This window comes from Dermacentor variabilis, chromosome 5 (assembly GCF_050947875.1).
Source record: "Dermacentor variabilis isolate Ectoservices chromosome 5, ASM5094787v1, whole genome shotgun sequence".
Classification (NCBI taxonomy): domain Eukaryota; kingdom Metazoa; phylum Arthropoda; class Arachnida; order Ixodida; family Ixodidae; genus Dermacentor; species Dermacentor variabilis.
In genome coordinates, this window is record NC_134572.1 from 80537067 (window position 1) to 80556790 (window position 19724).

General features: G+C 47.4%; 1 protein-coding gene across 1 annotated transcript; it reads right to left on the reverse strand.

Moving 5' to 3' along the window:
- Positions 1 to 6066: 6066 nt before the first annotated feature.
- LOC142582867 (uncharacterized) lies at positions 6067 to 19073 on the reverse strand. Its single transcript, XM_075692956.1, has 4 exons — positions 18929 to 19073; positions 18117 to 18334; positions 10907 to 11193; positions 6067 to 7468 (listed from the first exon to the last, which is right to left on the reverse strand). Exons 1-4 carry the CDS (start codon positions 19014 to 19016, stop codon positions 7237 to 7239), a joined length of 825 nt encoding a protein of 274 aa, XP_075549071.1. The 5' UTR covers positions 19017 to 19073; the 3' UTR covers positions 6067 to 7236.
- Positions 19074 to 19724: the final 651 nt, after the last annotated feature.

Genomic DNA, 19724 nt, shown 5'->3' on the forward strand with positions numbered 1-19724 from the left:
ATAGGACCAGCTCTTTGGTTCCTGTTAGTTTAAAAAAAAGGAATAATTGGCTGTGACACATAACGGTACACTGCCTTTTGAAGCATATTTCTTGAAGACGCAGAAATTACCTTCATGAAAAATCAGTGTCTAGGCAGCTTCATAACAATAATAATTTCCCTTTAATCATTAACTTTAATGCAAACGTTTCTATGGAAAATTCAAGCCATGCAGTAATGAACTGAAATCCTAATGTCTGCTGAACAGAAATCCTAAGAGTAGCAGCACTTGTGAAATAATCGTTCTTGAAATGTGCTACGACATACACTGGTATTAGAGTTAACAATTTCTTAAGTTTCCCGTCAGCAGCCAGGAACAATCTTAACTTGAACACTAATGCTTTTCTTTTACCAGATTTCGAGAAACGGTGTGTTAGATGTGATGCTCGTCTGAGCACTTTTGCCAGAGCACACATGGTTTTACTACTGCTCTGCTTCAAGTTCGCTATTGCAACTTGCACCCTAAAGTGAACTAAGGATTGTCTATACGCACGTTATGATTTGTTTTTCAAGTTATATGCGTCTATTCTGATATGCCGCCATAAGAGGCCAGAACTGAGCTGTAAGCTAAATGCGACTCCTAAAGATCTGTTTAATAAAGAAATATATGTGGACCCACGCACCGCGGGAACAACAAGCCCAAAGCTCCATGACTTCTTTCACAACCTCAATACCAAGACACTGTACGCATGCATATACTGAGAAATACGAAACGTAACGCTTGACATTCAACGTGTCGGCGGCCTTTGCAATGGTCTGGCCAATTTCACCTCTTAATTTTGACGTTGTCGGAACTCCTTTAGGATTGCCCGTAACTGTACCAGCGCCGTTTGTGACATACAAACGAAAGCTACAGTGCAAGCGCTTCCTCCCCAAACTCCTCAACGCTGACGTCAGAGCTGTTCTTCGTGCTTTCTCCCTCGCACATGCGGTTGCCCGAGAAATTTCCCTCCGGGCGACTCGGCGTGATGAGGCAACTAGTGCAGAGTGGGGAGGCCCCTGCTCCGTTACAAAGACATACTCCGTCATTATACACGCATTCGTCGCACCCACGCCGCACCACCGCCGTCCTTCTCGCGGGAGGAAGCAGTGGCATTACGCCAGTTACAAACCGCAACTTTTCAAAATCTTGTCTCTCTCAATAAATTCTACCCACACTGTTATGCAGATCGTTGCCCTGGCTGTGGCAGCTCGCCCACAATCTACCACGTCACGATTAAGTGCACTGATAACACTCTTTCCTCCCTTGCCAACTTTCCTTTACCCTCTACGCAACAAAGAGCTGTGGGACGATGCCCTCCGCGACGGACCTCCCGAGGTCCTCCGAGCTGTGATACAACGTGCTCGAAACATCACCGGAATCATCTTAGGGACCCTGGACTGAGGGTTCCTCCCACACTGCTCTCGCCATTCAAATATTATTAATAAAGATGTTTTACTCTCTCTCTCTCTCTCTCTCTCTCTCTCTCTCTCTCTCTCCCTCCCTCCTAACCTTAGTTGTGTAAAAGGCCCCTTACTTGATTTGTACTCGGCGAGGCATTGACGCTATGACTACCCGCTAACTGCGGAGATGTAAGCAAATAAAGGTTATTTTTCTCTAAACATCACGATTACAAGGAGACTCGGTGTCCGGTCGCTCCGTTGGCGCCGCCGCAGCCGCCGTCTTGATCTTCAAGTATCGACGGTGCAAACGCGGCCCGCGCACGAAGTGTTGAAGGCCTCCAGACACACGCATGCGTTTGGCTGCAAAAACGACGAAGCCAAACGGAGGCGCCACGACGCTCTGCTCAATTGGCTCCGCCTGAGCCAGGACAACATTCTGGCTACCACTGCTTGCATAAGCGTTGCGCGTGCGCGCTACAGCGTTCTTGCTGAGAATCTGTGTACACTGCACTGTGTATTGCTGTGTACTGCGCTCGCTGTGTCTCGTTCCTCCTCCGTTGCGTGTGTTTGTGCTTCCACTCAACCAAGAACCTATACCAACTGGCCCGATTATGCACTCTCCTGTAAATATACATAATCATTTTATTGGGTGCTAAGAGAGAGTGAGAGGAAGAAACGCGTTATTTTTTCATATTTCTTTGGCTCGGAGGGGTTCCTTAGTAAACACCTCCTAGAGCCGTAGTCGAGTGCCTTCCTGCCGCTCCGCTTTGGACTTGGTCCGACATGATGCGGTCGTGTAATATTTTCGTTTTAAGGGCGCTCCTGGTCTAGTGGCGTGTCGAAGAAATTACTTGGCGTATGCGGTCATGTAGCAACCATTCTGATGACTGACGGCTGTAGTCAGCCACCCCGGATGATACGCGAGGGTAAGTTGCCTGAAGGAGGAGTGTGGGCTAGCGTTCAGGTGGGCGCGTTCATAGGATGTGGGAAGTGTCCGGATGCTCCCCACAGTGAAAGCAAGCGAATGGGTCTTTGATGGTGAGGTTACGCAAGAGGTGGACTCGCTCAGACGTGGGCAGTGTTCTTTTGTGCTTGTCGTACGACATTTTCTAGGCAGTATGTGAGTTCGAGGCCCATGCGCAGGAAAACGCGCCTATATACAGCGGGCGCGTTAAGTCACCGCGTTCTGAACTCAAAAGCCAGGCACTCGAGTGCGCTCGGGCGCGACACCTTTAAAGCGTCGCTCAACGGCGATGTTAGTCGACTACACGCATTAACACCAACACGTCATCGGGCGAACGTTATGTTGCTTCTGCACCTGCGATTGCATTTTGCGTGCCTTGCGAACATGTCACCGCTGACAGGCTGCTGCGGTTCTCGATCCATGATGACGAGCTCGGGGAACTCGACGCGCCGCCACGAAGGTACCAAGTGCGATTTACGCTTGACGTGCAAGCTGTTCTCGCTGCTGTCATAGGTACCGTACCACACCAATTCTTTCTGCTCCGCGGTATGCCGACTCTAGCGCAGATCACACGAAGATAAAGAGCCTCATGATTCCAAGCGCTGAGAATTATGTGGTCAACGAAATATGTGACCAACCAAATAGTCTGCGAATAACGACTAATTTGTTACGCACGAGTGCCTCTGACAGGCAGAAATAGTGCTGTCATTTCTCTGTTTCGCGAGAAACAAGAGTGCGAATGCGAAACCAAATAGCGCGTGCAATGCGTCAACTGTGCCTTGAACGGGTCAAAGTGCAAGGACGGCACAAAGACTTCACTTTGCCGGAAACCATAGCAGGCACGAGCGCCGGTGCGTCATCTCAGAGGCTGGATAGCTTACAGCGCGCTCCCACATAGCTCACCGGAAGTCGCTTTCAGCCGTTAAATTTACTTGGAGAGTGCTCGAGCTTCTTAACTTAAAGTGCCTAATCGTAGCTTATTTGTGCTCCCCCATCATCGAAATGCGGCGGCCTTCGCCGAGATCAAACCCGCAACCTTGAGCTCAGCAAAGCAACGCCGTAGACACTGCGGTACCGCGGCGGGTTCGAGATTATTTAGTGCTTGTGAAGGAGTCCGAAGCGCGGCGAGAATGCGTTGGGGACACAAAGGCAGAGGCAAACACTGACACACAGGTACGACAGCGCGAAGCCACTCAAGTATGAGTGTCCTCTTATTTTCACGCTTAACAGGACATCCCTTCCTACTCCAAATACCCACAGCGGAATTCAAACGTGCTGGATAAAATTTAAGTAGTACTTCTTCAGCTCGGCTACCATGTGCGCTAACTTCCTTCTTTTCTTTTGATTCAGTATTAAAGTTTTGATTTTATTTCTTTCTCACTCTGCCTATTTAACTCATTTTCTTATTTTCGCTCATTTTTTTTCTTGTGGGGCAGTAGTCGTACAAGAACATGGGAGCTTTTATATTTATGATCACTTTCAGCTCATCTGAACTTGGGTAATATTGTTAAGAACAACTTAGTTTCTCTTTTTGTAGCTTCTGCCACCTAAAGTTCTCAGTAGTGAAACAACTTGAATTCAAGGAATACCGCTCAGTGATACCGCTCTTCTAGGTGTAACCATCATCATAATAGGAAAGCATGCTGTCGATAACACACACGTGTTTCTTTTTTATTACAGCGTAAGCTGTTATGGAGTCATTTCAATGGCCGGTTCGGTTGGTGATGTTGTCCACCACGGCCGTCGGTGTCCGTCGCGGCTATCGCAGGAATGAGAATAATGATACTCAGTTCCCGCCGCAACGGAACCTGGGCCCCCTGCGCGGGTGTCAGCTACTTTGCCACTGTACCATGCCAACGGTTGCTAACTGCTGCAGAAAAATGCTCTCTATACACGCGTCCTAGCGTACGAGAAGACACGTGATGCAAGGTACGTGCCACGTAGCGTCGATACGTGTACACTTTTTATTGCAGCTGCATATTATTGCTCCAGGTGGCGCATCATGTAGCAGTTGCACCGTATCGTGTCACTTCTCAAACTATGTGAGATGCGCGCCGTTGATCATCGATACGTGCAAACTTTGCGTTGCAGTAGCGTTTTATTTCACCAGCTGTCACGACATGAAGCAGTTGCATCGTATCGTGCTATGTCTCCAGGAATGTGACATGTGCACCGCGTTGTCTTGATCACTGTGTTTACGACGGCAAGCCCTCACGAGGGCCTTCCTCCCCCTCAACTGCGCTTACCCACATTTGGCGAGGTGAGGGAGTGGTGAGGATCACCTTCGGGAAGTTTGGTGAGGGTTAGGTGAGAGAAGGCAGACGCTGTGAGGTGTGGTCGAGGCAGGGTGCGGTGACGACGTGAGGTTACATGATTAAAGGGGATTCATATAAAGGGTGTTTCAGCTAACTTTAGCCAGAGTTTAAAAATATAACGATGCACTCTAAGATGACGCGACCAAATGCATGTTGCTCACTTTTGTATGTAGTGTGTCACGCTATTTTTGTATTTTGCTTAATTAGATAATTAGTCTAGATTAATTAACTAACTTCTGAAGAAACGAAGCTAGGAAAAAATCCAGTTATGAAGTTGCAGAGTGGTGTGCAAATAAACAGTTTCTGTCTTTCTACTTATTAAGTATTAGTGTTTTTCAGCGTACTACGGTTTCCCACTGGAACATTTTGCCTAATTTCGTCGCTTCAGAATTTGGTTAATTAATCTTGACTAATTACCTAAGTAAGCAAAATACAAGAAATAGCGTGACGCACTACATACAAAAGTGAGCAACATGCATTTGGTCGCGTCGTCTTAGAGTGCATAGGCATATTTTTAAACTCTGGTTAAAGTTAGCTGAAACACCCTGCGTATTGCAGAAGTCACTCAGATCTTACGAGTGCTGAGTTTAATAAAGTATAAAGTTCTGAAGTGCGCCCAAAGAAAATCTCTCTAGCGCTCTAGCGCAGATGTACAGCCGCAAGCAACAATTTGGAGACCACGACATCAGCAAAAAATTCAAATATATTTCAGTGCAGCTCCGCGGCCTGGAATTGGTTTCAGACATTGTACTTGTCACACACGCACGCGCAGGCGTGCACTGTTTATTTCAGACGGATTGAGGAGGCTGCGAATGAAAAAAAAAAAATCGCGGAGCCTATGCTTCCCCAACATTTGCGATTGTAGGTCGAGTCAGCGCTCGTGTCTCGTCTCTCTTCTTTGTCCGTGTTTGTAGCACGCGCTGCAAGTAATAATAATGTAGGTAGAAGCCCACTTTTATATGACTAAAGTCATAAATGGCTGTTGATGTTACCGGTTGCCAAACCAAATGAAATATGTAGCCAATGAAATCGGCTACGAGAGATGTAGGAGGGGCAGCGACTTTTTGGCGTCCCTCCGAAATTAATTTTCTTTTCGCCGATCATCGCCGGTCAGCGCACTCCTTCATTTGAAATAAACAACCTGGAATTTCCTTTTTCTTGCTCTAGTTAGGTTAATGCTAGCAAGAAATAAAAGCGGTGGCAGCTCCGCGAGATTTGCAGACTGCTGAATATTTAGGTTTAGTCAAGGGCATAGGTCGGCACACTACGGGGGCTGAGACCTCTGTCAGGCTGTATGCCGTTAGTCTCAGCCTACCCTTGTTTGAATGAACGAGAAATAAAATTCAGTTCATTTCAATTCAATTCAAGAACTTACTTATGAGTCGACTTACTCAGGATCACTAAGACTCAGAACAACCTATGAGTCTGAGTGCGAGTGAGCCCGGTTGAGTAAAATTTTGGTGAGTATGAGTCCGAGTGAGCCCTAAGCAAAAAAAAAGGTAGTTTGCGAGTAAGTCTGAGTGAGGTCCGTTTATTTTGTCGACCTATGGTCAGGAGCTTAAAAGCAAAGCAGGCTTCGTGCTGCACGCTTTGACAATAGGAATGACACTAGACAATCAGTGTTGCAAACTAAGTTCGCGGGTGAAGCTAATGGTTTATTTGAAATTGTAGAAAACGTAAGGTAAGACAAGGATCGCAGCCTTTTCAGTGTGAGGGTGACGGAGGGCGGATAACCTATATTTTTTTCTTTTTTGGTGAGGACGGCGGTGAAGGCAGGCGGCACAATTTTTCAACGTCAGGGTAAAGGACGGCACTTGCATCGGGAGAGTGAGGGAGTAAAAAAAAAGTGGGGCATTTGCCGGTCTTTGCACTTCGGTGCCCGTTATTGCGCCTCCTCGCAACGTACGAACCTCTGCTGAAGAAGCGAATCGTAGGGCTACCTGCGCGACTGCAACAAGGCAAAATCGGGCTCAGCAGAGCGCTTTGCAGAAAGCAGCCCAAGCCGCCGCTCGCCGTCGACGCCGCGCGGGCACTTCCGCTCGTTCTCATGAAACACGACGCAAAGAGACTTCGCTGCAAAGACCGTCTTGTGTGTGCTGCCAAAAATGCGGCCCGACAGCTTCGCCGCCAAGACCCTCAAGTGCGTGCTGCCGAAAATGCGGTCCGGCAGCTCCACCACGAAGACCCGCAAGTAACTTCACGTGCGTGCAGCCGAAAATCAGACACGACAGCTTCGCCGAACACCCTTACGTGCATGCAGCAGAAAATGAGACCCTGGAGATTCGCCGCTTCGGGATGAGCTTACGATGGTCTCCTATGAAACCGCTCTTTCCGCTTACTGTGAGAGTGTGCTCCGTGTGCCGCGTAGGCCTGTGACTTTTTGTAACGCCTATAGTTTTTGTCGCACACAGGCAAGTGTTCATGCTGGCGTCAGGTGCTGCCGCAAGTGCGCGTTGAAACGCTGCAGTGCGCAATGTGGTTAAGAGGAATGTGAGAGGCTATGTTCTGGCCCAAAAGTAAAGCGTCTTAGGCTATATCAGCGTCTGTTGGCAGGGCGGCTCCGCAGCAACCTGTAGTATATCAGCTCGCAGAGCAAAGCGCAGAACGCCATGGCGCACATGATGCCCCAAAGGAGGAAAAATGGCACGGTGTCCTCCACACTAATGCTGTCTACAGTAATATCCCCGGACTGGATGCAGCGCTGCCAGTTTCCCTTGCCATCGGCCAGCCATTTGGCCATTAGACCGGTCTCCTGGATCCGACGGAACCTGAAAAGGACGGGTCAGGATAGTGGATGCTATGAGTGTGCTGTCCTGTGGCGTTTATTACTTAGCATGCGACAGAACCACGGAGGAAGGAAAGCTTATGAGAGGCATCTGCTAGATAGGCTACTCTGCAGCAGGTGTTGCATAAGTCATGTGTTTTCAGAAAAAGAGCATGGGGCCTGGTGGTGTAAAGGCTCAGGTTGACCAAGAAAACTCGTCTCGATCTTCGAGCCATGTGACGCGAGCAAATGCGGGCTGCGCCAACGATCGTTCTGGGATTGTAGCGGCGCGAATATCGCCTTCAAAGCCGGCGAAGAAGGTAGCGCGAGAATATAGAACACACTATAGGCGCGCTCGACCTGTGGGAATTTGTGGGAAGGCTGGGCTCCGTTGTCCGGGTCACCAATTTGTGGGAGGCGGCGCAAAGAGGTGGCCGCTGTAGCCACGGTTTATTTAGGCAGGCCAGCCATTGTGCAGCGGGATTTCGGGAGCGGCCGATACCGCTCAGGTCGAACGCCCTAGTGTGTTCTGTATTCTCGCGCTCCCTGCACGCGAGCCCTCTTTTTCTTCGCCGGCTTTGGACGCGATAGTTGCGCCGCAACAGGGCCCCCCTCCTAGTGCGAAGCGCGATTGAAATAAAGTCCAATGGTAAAATCTAGGTAAAGGAGTCCAGATAAAGTGTGCAGATGGTATCGTCGTTGGTAGTTTCGGGTTCACGCAGTCCTAGAAAGATGCACCAGGCAGCACCGGCAGCGTAGGTTGTGAGCAAGGCTCAGCCACAGCGACGCCGTAGGACGAAATCGCGACCTGCCGCAGGTTCTCGTAGATGCCAGGGCCTATGAAAGTCGGACACAATTTGGCAGCTCGGGACTTCCATCGGGATAGCGCAAGTGCTGGTCACACACGATGTAGGCGTAGAAGTGATGCTCGAGCTGAATAAACCAGATGGAAGAGCTGCTCCTGTAAAGCTTCGGTAGGCCATGCGTCCGCGGAAGGTGTGAGCACAGAACAACCGAAGGCTCGCCTGCTGCTGCTTGCCGTGAAATCTCGAATGCCGATAGCACCAGGGTTGCGCTGTTCGCTGAATGCATCGCGAAGGTTGTGCTTGTGGTGTCGCCGTGCATGCGAGAGTTAAATTTGCGCCTAGTCGAGCGGGTTGGTGAGCATCTGAATCGGTGATGAGTGAGCTGCCCTCCAACGGAAAGCGGACAGCTTGCGGGAACGTCAAATGAAGGATAGGAGGGCGGGCCGTAGGATAGCTGAAAGCGCTGACGTTTAGCCCAGTGAATTCTTTGGAAAGAGTCGTCGCGCAGCTGCCTTTGAGCTGAGAAGAAGGCTCATGAACCGAATAGAGGTCTGATGTTGGGGCCGGCGCGTGCTTACGATCGGCACGCGTAGACGCAAGCGATGTGGAACGACTAGACGCCGGCCACCTTCTGACAACACACGCTATGACTTTCTTAAAGATGGCCGCCCATAGTAAACTTCTGATGAAGGAATGAAGACACCGTTTTTTCTAAGCATTCAACATTGCTGGGAGCCGCCTTAACAGCAGAGCGTATCCTAAGCGTTCATTCTAGACATGTCCAGTTTAGTTAAAGCCGGGCATCAGTTTATTAATTTACCTTAAGGAAACTGAGCGTGGACTTCCCAGAGGTGTCATTATACTGCAGTGGGCATAAAGTAGTCTTAAAGGTCGCGAAACAATGTCCGGATGTGTCTGGAGTTCCGGCCACTGATAACACGCATCTGCGCCTCCGGCGACCGTCTTTTCCTTCCTTTGAGCAGCCTTGGAGGTGCACTGCAAGCACAGCGAATTAAACAAGGGCGAGAACTGACCCCCTTAATTCGTGCCCTGAATTCAAAGGTACACACAGGAAGCCATTGTGTCCATAAGTACTTATGTATACGAACTAAAACTGGCATAGCTTCGTTTGCAATACAGCATGGAAGAAAGGCTCAAAAGCAACACAGCAGTAATACGGTTTGTCTCAATACACTGATATTGTTCGGGTGTTCAACGCATTGGAAGTGTCGTAACTAGAAGCCTTAGAGTAGCGCTCAGTACAGTAACGAGACTTGTATATAATCATTAACACGTAATTATTTACTTGTAATCAATTAGGCTTTTGTTAATTTTCTAACTTGATGATGACTTTGTTTAGTCGGTAGCGCTCAATGTAAATAAATTTTTTTTCAATAACCAATGACATGTAACCAGTGAAATGTTTGACGAAAGAGGCTATAACAGGCAACGCAGCTCTGGTCACTTCATTTTGGCGTGAACTAGAGTACAAAGGGATGAAAACATCCACATGGGCTACCTCGTTCCGACAATCATTGGGCTGCACCTGCGGTTCGAACACCTGAACATAGCAAGCTTGCAGATTTGTGCACCTCTCCTAGAAGTCCGACTTGCGAACTTTCCTCTTATATGAAATGTCCATTTGTCTCCTGGAATTGCCTTTAAGTGGCCTTCGTGGACGCTGAGAGCTGCTGCTTAATTCTTCTTCGCTTAGTGCAGTCGATGGTTCTCTGACATAGGATGTTTTGGTCTTGCAACGCATATGTTTCAATCTGTTCTGATATATACGGGACTCGTATACACTAATTTTGGCGATTGTAACAAACGAATAATGTTAACCGTTTATATCATGAACGAATAATACTATTAGGGCTCAATAATATGCAATTTTATATTTAATTGCATTACAGAGTTGGATGCCTTTTAAAGCAAAATAAACGCTTCTTGGCTCCCGTTACAGTTAGTCGTCTATGTAAAATGGCTAACGAATGAAGGGCGCCGGGTGGAGGACCTCAACATGTTGGCTGACAAATTTAAACGGCGCTTCTATGGCTCGATAGTGATGACCACTTCGGACGCTGATGCTAGGAAATCTCATATGACGGATTTTTCAGTTTTTAACTGGCCTATTGGGAGAGCTTTCTTCTAACTCCAGCAACAATAAAGCGCTGTACATCATAGAGTAGCAAGGGCATCGCGACATTACAGTACGGCCCTTCTCTCTAGCGCGCATATCGAGCGAGTTTTCAGCGTCGCTGCAGATGTCTTTACATGAAAACGAGGGAAGATTAAGGACCAAAATTTTGAAAAACAAACCCAAGCGAAGATACAAAAACGTGTCAAGGTCTGCAGAGGACGAATTAAAGACCCAGGTCATGTCATTTTATTTACTTTTATTATGGATGGATGGAAACAACTTTATCCGGCAAATTTGATGACCCGGGCTCAGGTCTCCCATAAAGTAAGAAAGAAAGCAAACGCAAGGAATTCAAATAATTTTTAAAAATTGCTCAATAACGTTCATGCGGTAACTGTGACCAATAATATTTTTCGAGGACGTAATTGTAATTTATCACTATTTTTAACTTGTACAAGTGTCGCAGTGATCTAACCAAAATACCTGATTAGGGACTTACTTGTCAAAGAGTTTCCGGAAGAAGCGCTGATCGAGGCTCCGAGAGAAGAGATAGCCGAACGGCGACTGCTCGATCGGCTGGCTGGCCACGACGAAGGTACGCACGTTCTGGCGTTCACAGAAGCCGGTCATCTGAAGCAGTATCGAGCCGTGGTCGCAGAGAATCACAGCGCGGCGCGCAGCCACCTGTGCCAAGGCTGCGTCTGAGAACATATCCGCGACTGGATACATGGCTCGTCGGCTTCGTGACCGCTCCCACACCTGCTTCACAGCCTGCGAACGGCTGTGCTGCGGAATAGAGAACCAGAAGTTTAAGTGGAGTGGTACAGCAGTACCATTCTGTGCTTCTTCGCGTAAGTGCGTTAATTATTAAAGAGCCCCCCTCATGAAGTACCACTGGAAAATTTTCATACACTGGTAGTTGCAAGGCGCCGTCTAGGAAGCACTTTACCGCAAAAAGTTTTCAATTTTGTTCTGTTTTTTTTTTTCGTTATTTGAAGAGATAGGAGAAAATTAAATGTCGCATTGCCACGCTTCCAGGAACCAAGCTTCACTGTCCAACACAGACGCTCTCTCTCTCTCTTTGCCTCGACCAGCGTTGCCAAGCCACATTCCTTCCCTGCCTTCTCCAATACCGTATCCGAGGTGTGGAATCATGTGAATCATGTGTGAAGCCATTAGCTCCGGCTTCTTTCATTGTGATAGCAAGTGTACGGATACTGCAAGTGAATTTACGCCGTCACCGTAATGTCGGGATATATAAGAACCGGATTCGAACGAAGGCCCTCCAGGGCACAAGCCCGACACTGTAAACACGCACGCTTGCCTCAGTATGCGGAATAGAACATGGAATGTTTCGTAGCTGCGAGGGCGCTGTTCATTCCACCCAGCTGCAGTTGCCTCGCTCGCTGCGTCGAATCGAAATGTCGCACCCACGCATAGTTTTGATGCTGTTGCCTCAAAGCATGGATCGTGCCCACCAGATGGATTGGTTATATTGGTTTGATTGAAAAGTGCACCTAACAAAATACAAAAAGGGGTAAAAGGCAAGCATTCCAAACGAAAAATTAGGCAATTAAAGGTTAACACCCATTTTGAGAGGGCTTATTTATAAACTTAGAAAAAGGAATAAGGGGCACCGAGGTCGGAATCCTAGCAGCGTAATATTCTGCACGCTTCAATGAACTTGTGCAGAGCAGTAATCATAAACTCACGGCTTGTTGCTAATTGATAGGCACCAAAGTACAAAGTACTTGCTTTTGTAAGCGCTAAACCAAGATTACCAGTCGGAAATATAAGAAACATCTCCGTAGGGAGGTGAAGCGGTGGCAAGAACAAAGAAAGAAAGGGTCAATAGTTTCTGGTTTGTTCCAAAAAGAGCAGAGGTTAGTTATGGATGAACCAGATCTACGAAGGTAAAAATTTTGGCGGGGAATCCAACTACTGAGGTTTGATAACGTCACCTCGTATTGTTATGAAAGGCAGTTGCTCCTGTTCCACGGAAAATTTAGATGTCGAAAATCATCAGCGGTAAGTAGGAATGACTGATTACAATATAGAAATAAAAAGCGTTTAAATCTAGTTCCTGTTATCAAAGAGAAATCAGGAAGAACATTCTAGACCGGAGCTTTGAGTGACAACGACGCCAACGAGTCAGCGGATTCACTTAAAGAGATCCCACTAGGTCCGGGGACCCAGACAAAGTAGGCTTCAGGCAGTATCTCCTGGGCAAGCGTCGAAAATACAATTAGCAAGTGTGACCACGTATAGTTTCAACACCGTTCGAGGAGTCGTTGTTTGTGCCCTTCCAGCTCATTGCCTATAACCGCTATGGAGGATAGGCCAGGAAATAGGTGTATTATTCAGTCATAACCCACAAGTACACTTTCAGTAGTGCCGTAGAGTAATTGATGTTTAAAGATGGAGTTACATGCTAAAATGAAACGAATAATAAATGAATAATCATTTCTCGAAAGAGAAAAAAAATAGGATATGGTTGCACCCTCTTTCTCATAAGTCGGTAGAACACGAAAGTGAAACGTCTTTACAGAAGCTGTTGCATGTTTGCTTCGTGAAGTCACGTACCGCTGCAGCGAAAGGAGCACGATTTGCGGGTCGGCGACCGCACCGCGTTGCAGGTTTTCGTGGCGCGCGGCGTTCTGCTGGCGAGCGGCGTCCTGCTGCCGAGTCGCTTCGGCGGAGGTAGGAGCATTTCGGTCCGGCTCCGTACTGTCTTGGGCAGCCAGTTGAGTAGCGACGCGCTCAGCTTCAGGAATGCGAGTGGCAGAGTTCGCAGGGCGAGCCGGGAACGCGCGACGGCTTTATGCTTCACGATGGCGTCCCTCTGGCCGGACCAAGGCGAGATTCACCCCGTCGACGTTGTTGCCCTTCTGCAGCAGTTTTCTTAGTTCGTGGCGTCGCAAGCGAAGCAGTAGGCTCCGTGTGAGCACTGCTGACGCATGGCGAAGCTGCACTCCGTAGGTGACGAGGCGTCGCAGGCTAATCGAACGCAAAAGACAAACCACGTGCGATAACTGCGCCGCCGCCTCAGCATAAGTCCAACACCGCCTACACATACACCAGGCGACGCCGCGTGGTAGCCCCCGCTGGACTGAGATTACCGATGCGCTCACTATCGGCGCTCCTTATTATCATGGTGCAGTACTATGGTGACTAGAATAAAGCCCGGCTAGAAGGGGGCAGTGCGACGGGCGGAAGCGGGCCGGCGGCGCTCACAGAGGAGCGATGAGGTTGTAGACGGCGCTACTTGCAGTTGGTGCGCAGCTTTCGCGGCTTTTGAAGGGGCGGCGCATGGCAGCTAGCACGCGCGTCGTGTTCACTTTGCGTCGCGTTTCAACGTAATGCGCGGTGCAAACATCATGAAGTGTTAGCAGCTCAGAGATGCATTATTAAGAAAGGTAACACTACTTTGGAGAGCAAAGCGTTATTTGCAACGCCATAACGCGCAGCAAATGTTTAGCCATGCGATTTAAAAAAGTAGGAATATCACATTTGAAGGTCGTTCTAGACGAGTTGGTTTCTACAAAACGGCTTGGTTTTAGCGCAGGCGAACGCAGACCGTGAACACAAACAACCCGAAATGCCGACTTTCAACTTTTGTTATTCGGTTATCTGCCACAAATACAGCCAGTGGACCAAGAGAAAGTCGTTCTCGCAAACAGCCAAAACCAACGCTGGGGCTGCGCGCAATAAACCGAGGAATAACATCACCGCGTCGTTCAGTTCACTCTCCGCGTCCGCATGCGCTAGCAACGTACCCTTTAGGCTTTAGATTAGTAAAAGAAAAATTACGTACATATTTGAGCGCTCTGGCGAACCTCGACATGCACTAAGTATTTTTCATCACTGCTTTTGTTGTACAGATCCACAAGACGACAGGAAACACTTTATTGCATAGCAGTAATCCACATGCACACATCAGACCGAGCTTAGCAGTAGGCTCTAGTTCACTCTCCTTAACTTCAAGTGTTTCTGGCGCTCCCTTTTCAAGAGCCTTGTTCTTGTTCAAAGATTTGATGAAGAAAGAGTAGCCTAGTTAACACTACAAACTGGATAATTTTTGCAGTGAGCTCTTTGAGATAGAGCTCGCATACGAAGTGGCGGAGTGTTAAACTGCTCAAGAACTGCATAAAATCATGCACACTGAAAGCATAAAGCCCCCTCTGTTGAAAAAAAATAATGTGAGTGCATCCTCTAGCACGTTAATGAGCATGGTCAACTCCTCTCCAGGGTACAACATGCCTCCCCTGTCAAATTTTTGCTTGAACACGCTGTCTGCATTGCATTCAGCTGCTTCTCTGGTGTCTGTGAGGCCAGAAGCACAACGTTGGCAAGAAATTTTGCCACTAAACTAAACTGCACAAAACATGTTCTCGCTTTCGACGCCATGAGTGCACGCCGCGTTATCTAATACATAACAGAGGACCAGCACAATATCACGCACTACTAGATCCTCAAAATAATCACAGTGGCACATGTGCGACGCTTCGCCGCTTCCAAGTGATCACGATCGACGTGGAAACAAGCGCGGTCTACACGCCTACGCTAGCCCGGAAGACCTCGCTGGGGCTGCGCTGGAAAGGGCCTTCCACGGACGGACGGACGGACGGACGGACGGATGGACGGACGGACGGACGGATGGACTGACGCATGGATGGATGGATGGATGGATGGATGGATGGATGGATGGATGGATGGATGGATGGATGGATGGACGGATGGATGGATGGATGTTATGAGTGTCCCCTTTGGAACGGGGCGCTGGGTTGCACCACCAAGCTCTTGTTGTTATACTGCCTAATATCCCACCTAGGTTAAAAAATAAAAAAGCACGATGAATTCCTATAACCAAATTTTCTGACCCCCTATTGCGAACTTTTTTTTGTACGTCTCCGTTTTTTGTCGTTTCCCTACTTTTTTTCCGCCAATCTTCCAATCACCTCTTACTAATCTCTATTGCACACATGTTTACTTTCCCCCCGCTCTGGCTGAACCAAGGGACTTCAAGGAGGCCAGAGGTGCCTAAATCGACCGCTAGGTAGATATCTTCACATTCTAATTAAACATGTTCCATCGTTTCCCTAGCTTTACCGCAGCAAGCACATGCTTCTTGTTCCTTCTTATATCTCGCTTTATAGGCGCGTGTTCTAAAACATCCTGATCCTATCTCACTTTGAAAAGTAATGAGCTCCCCTTTGAGTTTTCATAAATTGTTTCCTTCCTGCTTTCGTTTTTTCCTCTTAAGTAGTTACTCATGGCAGGTTTGCTTTCCATTCCTGCCACCCATTAGGTTATTTCAGCCTCTCCGACTTTCCGCTTGACGTTCTTTGTTGCTGTGTTGCGAACCCTACATGCCGCATACTTGCTTGTAAGATTCCTAGTTCTTTTTCCCCTTTACAAATACCTCAATACTTTCCTAGCCCATTTACTTTCTTCCATATTCCTTAGTCGTTCTTCATAATAAATTTTACTGTGAGCTTCCCTCACTTCAAAACTTGTCCAGCCCATATCACCCTGCACAGCTTCATTTGTAGTCTTCACGAGAGCGCCCAGTGCCAGGTGTCCCAATGACCTTTGGTTGCCATCGAGTCCTTATTGTACCCCTGAGTTAAGAAAACAACCGCATTTCCAAACATAATTCCTGGAACCATTACACCTTTCCACATACCCCGGAACACCTCGTACCTATTGCATCCCCATAGCGCTCTGTGCTTCATTAAGGCTGCATTTCGCTTCCCCTTTACTGCTATTGTTATTTCCTGCGTTTCCATATAGCTATTGCCTTCGTTTATCCATATACCAACTTTACGACAGAAAGCACATGCCTCTTCTTCCTTCTTATATCTCGCTTTATAGGTCCGTGTTCTCAGGCATTAAAGCACGCTTCAATACCCCTAGCGGCGCCGGGAAATTTGATAGTTCATCGCGCCTCTCCCTTGCACGGCGCACGTATGGATGGCTGGATGTTATGAGCGTCCCCTTAGGAACGGGGCGGTGGGTTGCGCCACCAAGTTCTTGCTATTATACTGCCTAATATCCTACCTAGGTTAAACAATAAAAAAACACTATGAACTCATACAACCAAATTTTCTGATCCCCTATTGCGAACTGTGCTTTTGTACGTCTCCGTTTTTTTTTTGTTTTTTTTTTTTTGACGTTTCCCTACTTTCATTCCACCAATCCTCCAATCACCTCTTACTAATCCCCATTGCGGACATGTTCACTTTTCCACTGCTTTCGCTGAACCCAAGGGCTTCAAGGAGGCCAGTGATGCCCAAATCGATCGCTGAGTAGATGTCTTCACATTCTAATTAAACGTGGTCGATAGCTTCCCTAGCTTCACCGCAGCAAGCACATGCTTCTTCCTTCTTATAACTCGCTTCTTACAACACGTACGCCGCCCGTCACACTACCTCCTTCTGGCCACCATAGCAGTACTTAACTTCACCGCTTCTAGATGACGGCGCCATCCCTGTCAAGTGAAGATAAAACCCCTCAATATACTGTAGAAGGATCGACATCTGGGCGAGTTGGTACTGGTTGAACATCTTGAAGGGGCAGAGCAATGTAACGAAGACGGAAAGCAGCAACACACAGGACAGCGCTGAACTCAGCGCAACGAACTTGAATTTTTAAGCCGCCTCATAGTGTAGCATTAGATTGCAGGATTTTGGATTTTTGCCTGCGCATTAATAATGACGTCATCGATGGCTATGGGTTGTGTACATGAGCTCGTGGGTGCCTTCGAATAAAGTTAGTTGTGAGTTCAGCGCTGTCCTGTGTGTTCCTGCCTTCCGTCTTCGTTATATTGCGCTGCCCCTTCAAGATGTTCAAGCCCTCAATATGTTAAGATGGCCAAGATGAGCAAATTTTACGCGTTCGCGCGACGTCACATCGGTTACAGGAAGTTGATAGTAGACCCCGACATATAAAAAAAAACTTTCGTCTTAAGAACAAAAAAGATAGAAATTTACCACGGCATTTGGTTAGACTTCATGGGAAATTCTTGGACAGTTGAGCTAACATCCCTGCGTCTGGATCACAGACTATAAGAAAGCGTCAAATAAGGCCCCAAGCGCAACGCTCAACCTTGATGTCTCTGTCAATACATCATCCTTCGGGTAAAACGGTGAAATTCGGTGCGGCCCAAAGCACCGAAGGAACGCCCTTAAACAGCGCTACCACACACTTCTGTGTTTTTCACAGTTTTTACTTAATAAACTTCTACGAATTCGCCCAAATCGCACTTTCTGCACGCAGCGAGTGTTGTCAACCCTGTCGTTGTAGTGTGCGCCCACAACTCCTTTCGTCGATTTATTTTCCTCTCCTAATATACTCTCACACTCTATTCCCTTACGCACCAATATCCGGATAGCCGGCAATATAATACGGAAGATAAGCGTGTCGTTTTATAGCACTTACATGGTCACATGAGGGCAAAACCATTTTAGCCAGCGATTGATTCGCCATGCTTAGGGAAATCTTAGCGTCCTTAAGTTTAGCGGGGACCAGAAAGAACCGTGAGACGGAAAAGCGTGCAATTCCCTTCAAAAAGCCTTAAATGCTTTCTTTTTCCTGAGCCCAAATCACTATTCTTTCAGCAGCAGAGAATTCTTATTCATTTTCTACAACTCACTGGTGACGAGATAGAAATACGCTGTGCAGTAACGATATGTTGTAACATTATATACCTCTGAAAATGCCTCGTAGTAACTTCCTTTTGGTATGATAGGCGTAAGATATGGTCTTGCTGCAAGGTCATCGACACTGTCGACTTCTGGTTTGAAGTTGAACACGGCTTGTTTAGACTTTAGGAGACTTCCGAACGAGTTCGCCAGCACGACAACAGTCACCAGCCATGCAGCAATCAGAAGCTTCTGTGTTGCGTGCACATAGCGTCTCGGCGAACCTGAAATGACAAAAAAAGAGGTCTACGCTTTCATACGCAGTGTACCCGAGTTGATTCTACAGCGTCAAATGCAAACACAGCAATTGCTCTTGCCCTGGTTTCTTTTGCCGCGGCTCCCCTTTCCTCCCCGAACATGGCCCATGGCTTTATAGCATCTCTCTACATTGCTGTTTTATAGATCATGTTTCTCACCACGATTAATATGGTTGTGAAATCTTTTCCTAAAGACGGCTGACACGCTCGAAATGCACTGAATGTCATTAAGAAGAATGCATGCACTGATATCCACACTGTAAATTAAAAGTCGTCAGATATTTTTATTCGTTCAACTAAAGTGGTAACTGGAGTTGGCACAATTCTACATTCTCTGTTTCCCTTTCTCGGTATGCACTTGAATGCACATTTGGTTTTTTAGATTTTCACTTTTTTTTTCCCAGCAAGCAGCTTGTTACTACTTACGCATCACCAAACACAGAGCTCCTCAGCTAATCTTGTCTGCGCGGGGCATTTATTTTGACAAATAGAGTTACCACAACTCGATTATTGTAGGTGAAAGCAGTGCGATTTAGTGGAAGAGTGCGTTAGATGACGTACTTTCAGCGAAGAGCAGGCCAAACAGTTCCCAGCCGTAGACGTACGCCCAGCGCAGAAAGGTGACGTATTTTCCACGCTGAGTCGACATTGTTTTCCAACCGGCTAGGGCTACCAGGCAGGAAAGACAGGTGAGGCACACGAAAACGGCGAGCCACACCTAAGGATAGACGACCACGAACAAAAGATTTCCATGTTCATTTTTCATCGCTTTTGCATTTAAGTATTAAAACCTGGATGTACCTATCGTGTGATTATTGCACTACTGTTGGGTATTATTACATCCAAACCAGTCTATCTTTAACAGACATCCGTCACATGTGCTTTATCGCTCTTTTATTCAAAGAAAAATTTGAAATAAAGAAAGAAATCTTGTGTTTAGGTTAGCTTATTGTTTCTTATAATCGTTACGTGGTTTATGCTTAAAGTTGTGGAATAAAGCCATAACAATCGAGTCTCTCCATTTCGATTAAGTGCAGGGTCAGTCTACACCCTGTGCACTCTGGCACGTTATTTTTGTGGCACTTTGTCTTAACGTTAATTTATCTCGCATAAATGACGTTAGTTATTGAATCGCCGTCACTCACAAGCGGCCTCACGTTGCGGGTCAAGTACAAGCTCCGTTGGTATCTTAGCTGTGCACTGATTCCTGTAGATTGACTCTGTCGTTAGCCAACCGCGTGGGGTGTTCCCGGAACGGCCTTATTTGCACTTGAAAGTGGCAACGACTAGTTGAGGCCACCGCGTTGTTTGACATTCTTCTATTTTTTTTTGCCAACCTAATATGGTGGTGGGCCCT

Excerpts from the sequence above, each read along its gene's own strand:
- LOC142582867 (XM_075692956.1), bottom strand. The coding sequence starts at position 19,016 with ATGTCGACTCAGCGTGGAAAATACGTCACCTTTCTGCGCTGGGCGTAC. Across the intron at positions 18,335-18,928 it reads TGGCCTGCTCTTCGCTGAAA|GTTCGCCGAGACGCTATGTG; the intron begins GTACGTCATCTA and ends TTGTCATTTCAG. Across the intron at positions 7,469-10,906 it reads TTCCGGAAACTCTTTGACAA|GTTCCGTCGGATCCAGGAGA; the intron begins GTAAGTCCCTAA and ends CGTCCTTTTCAG.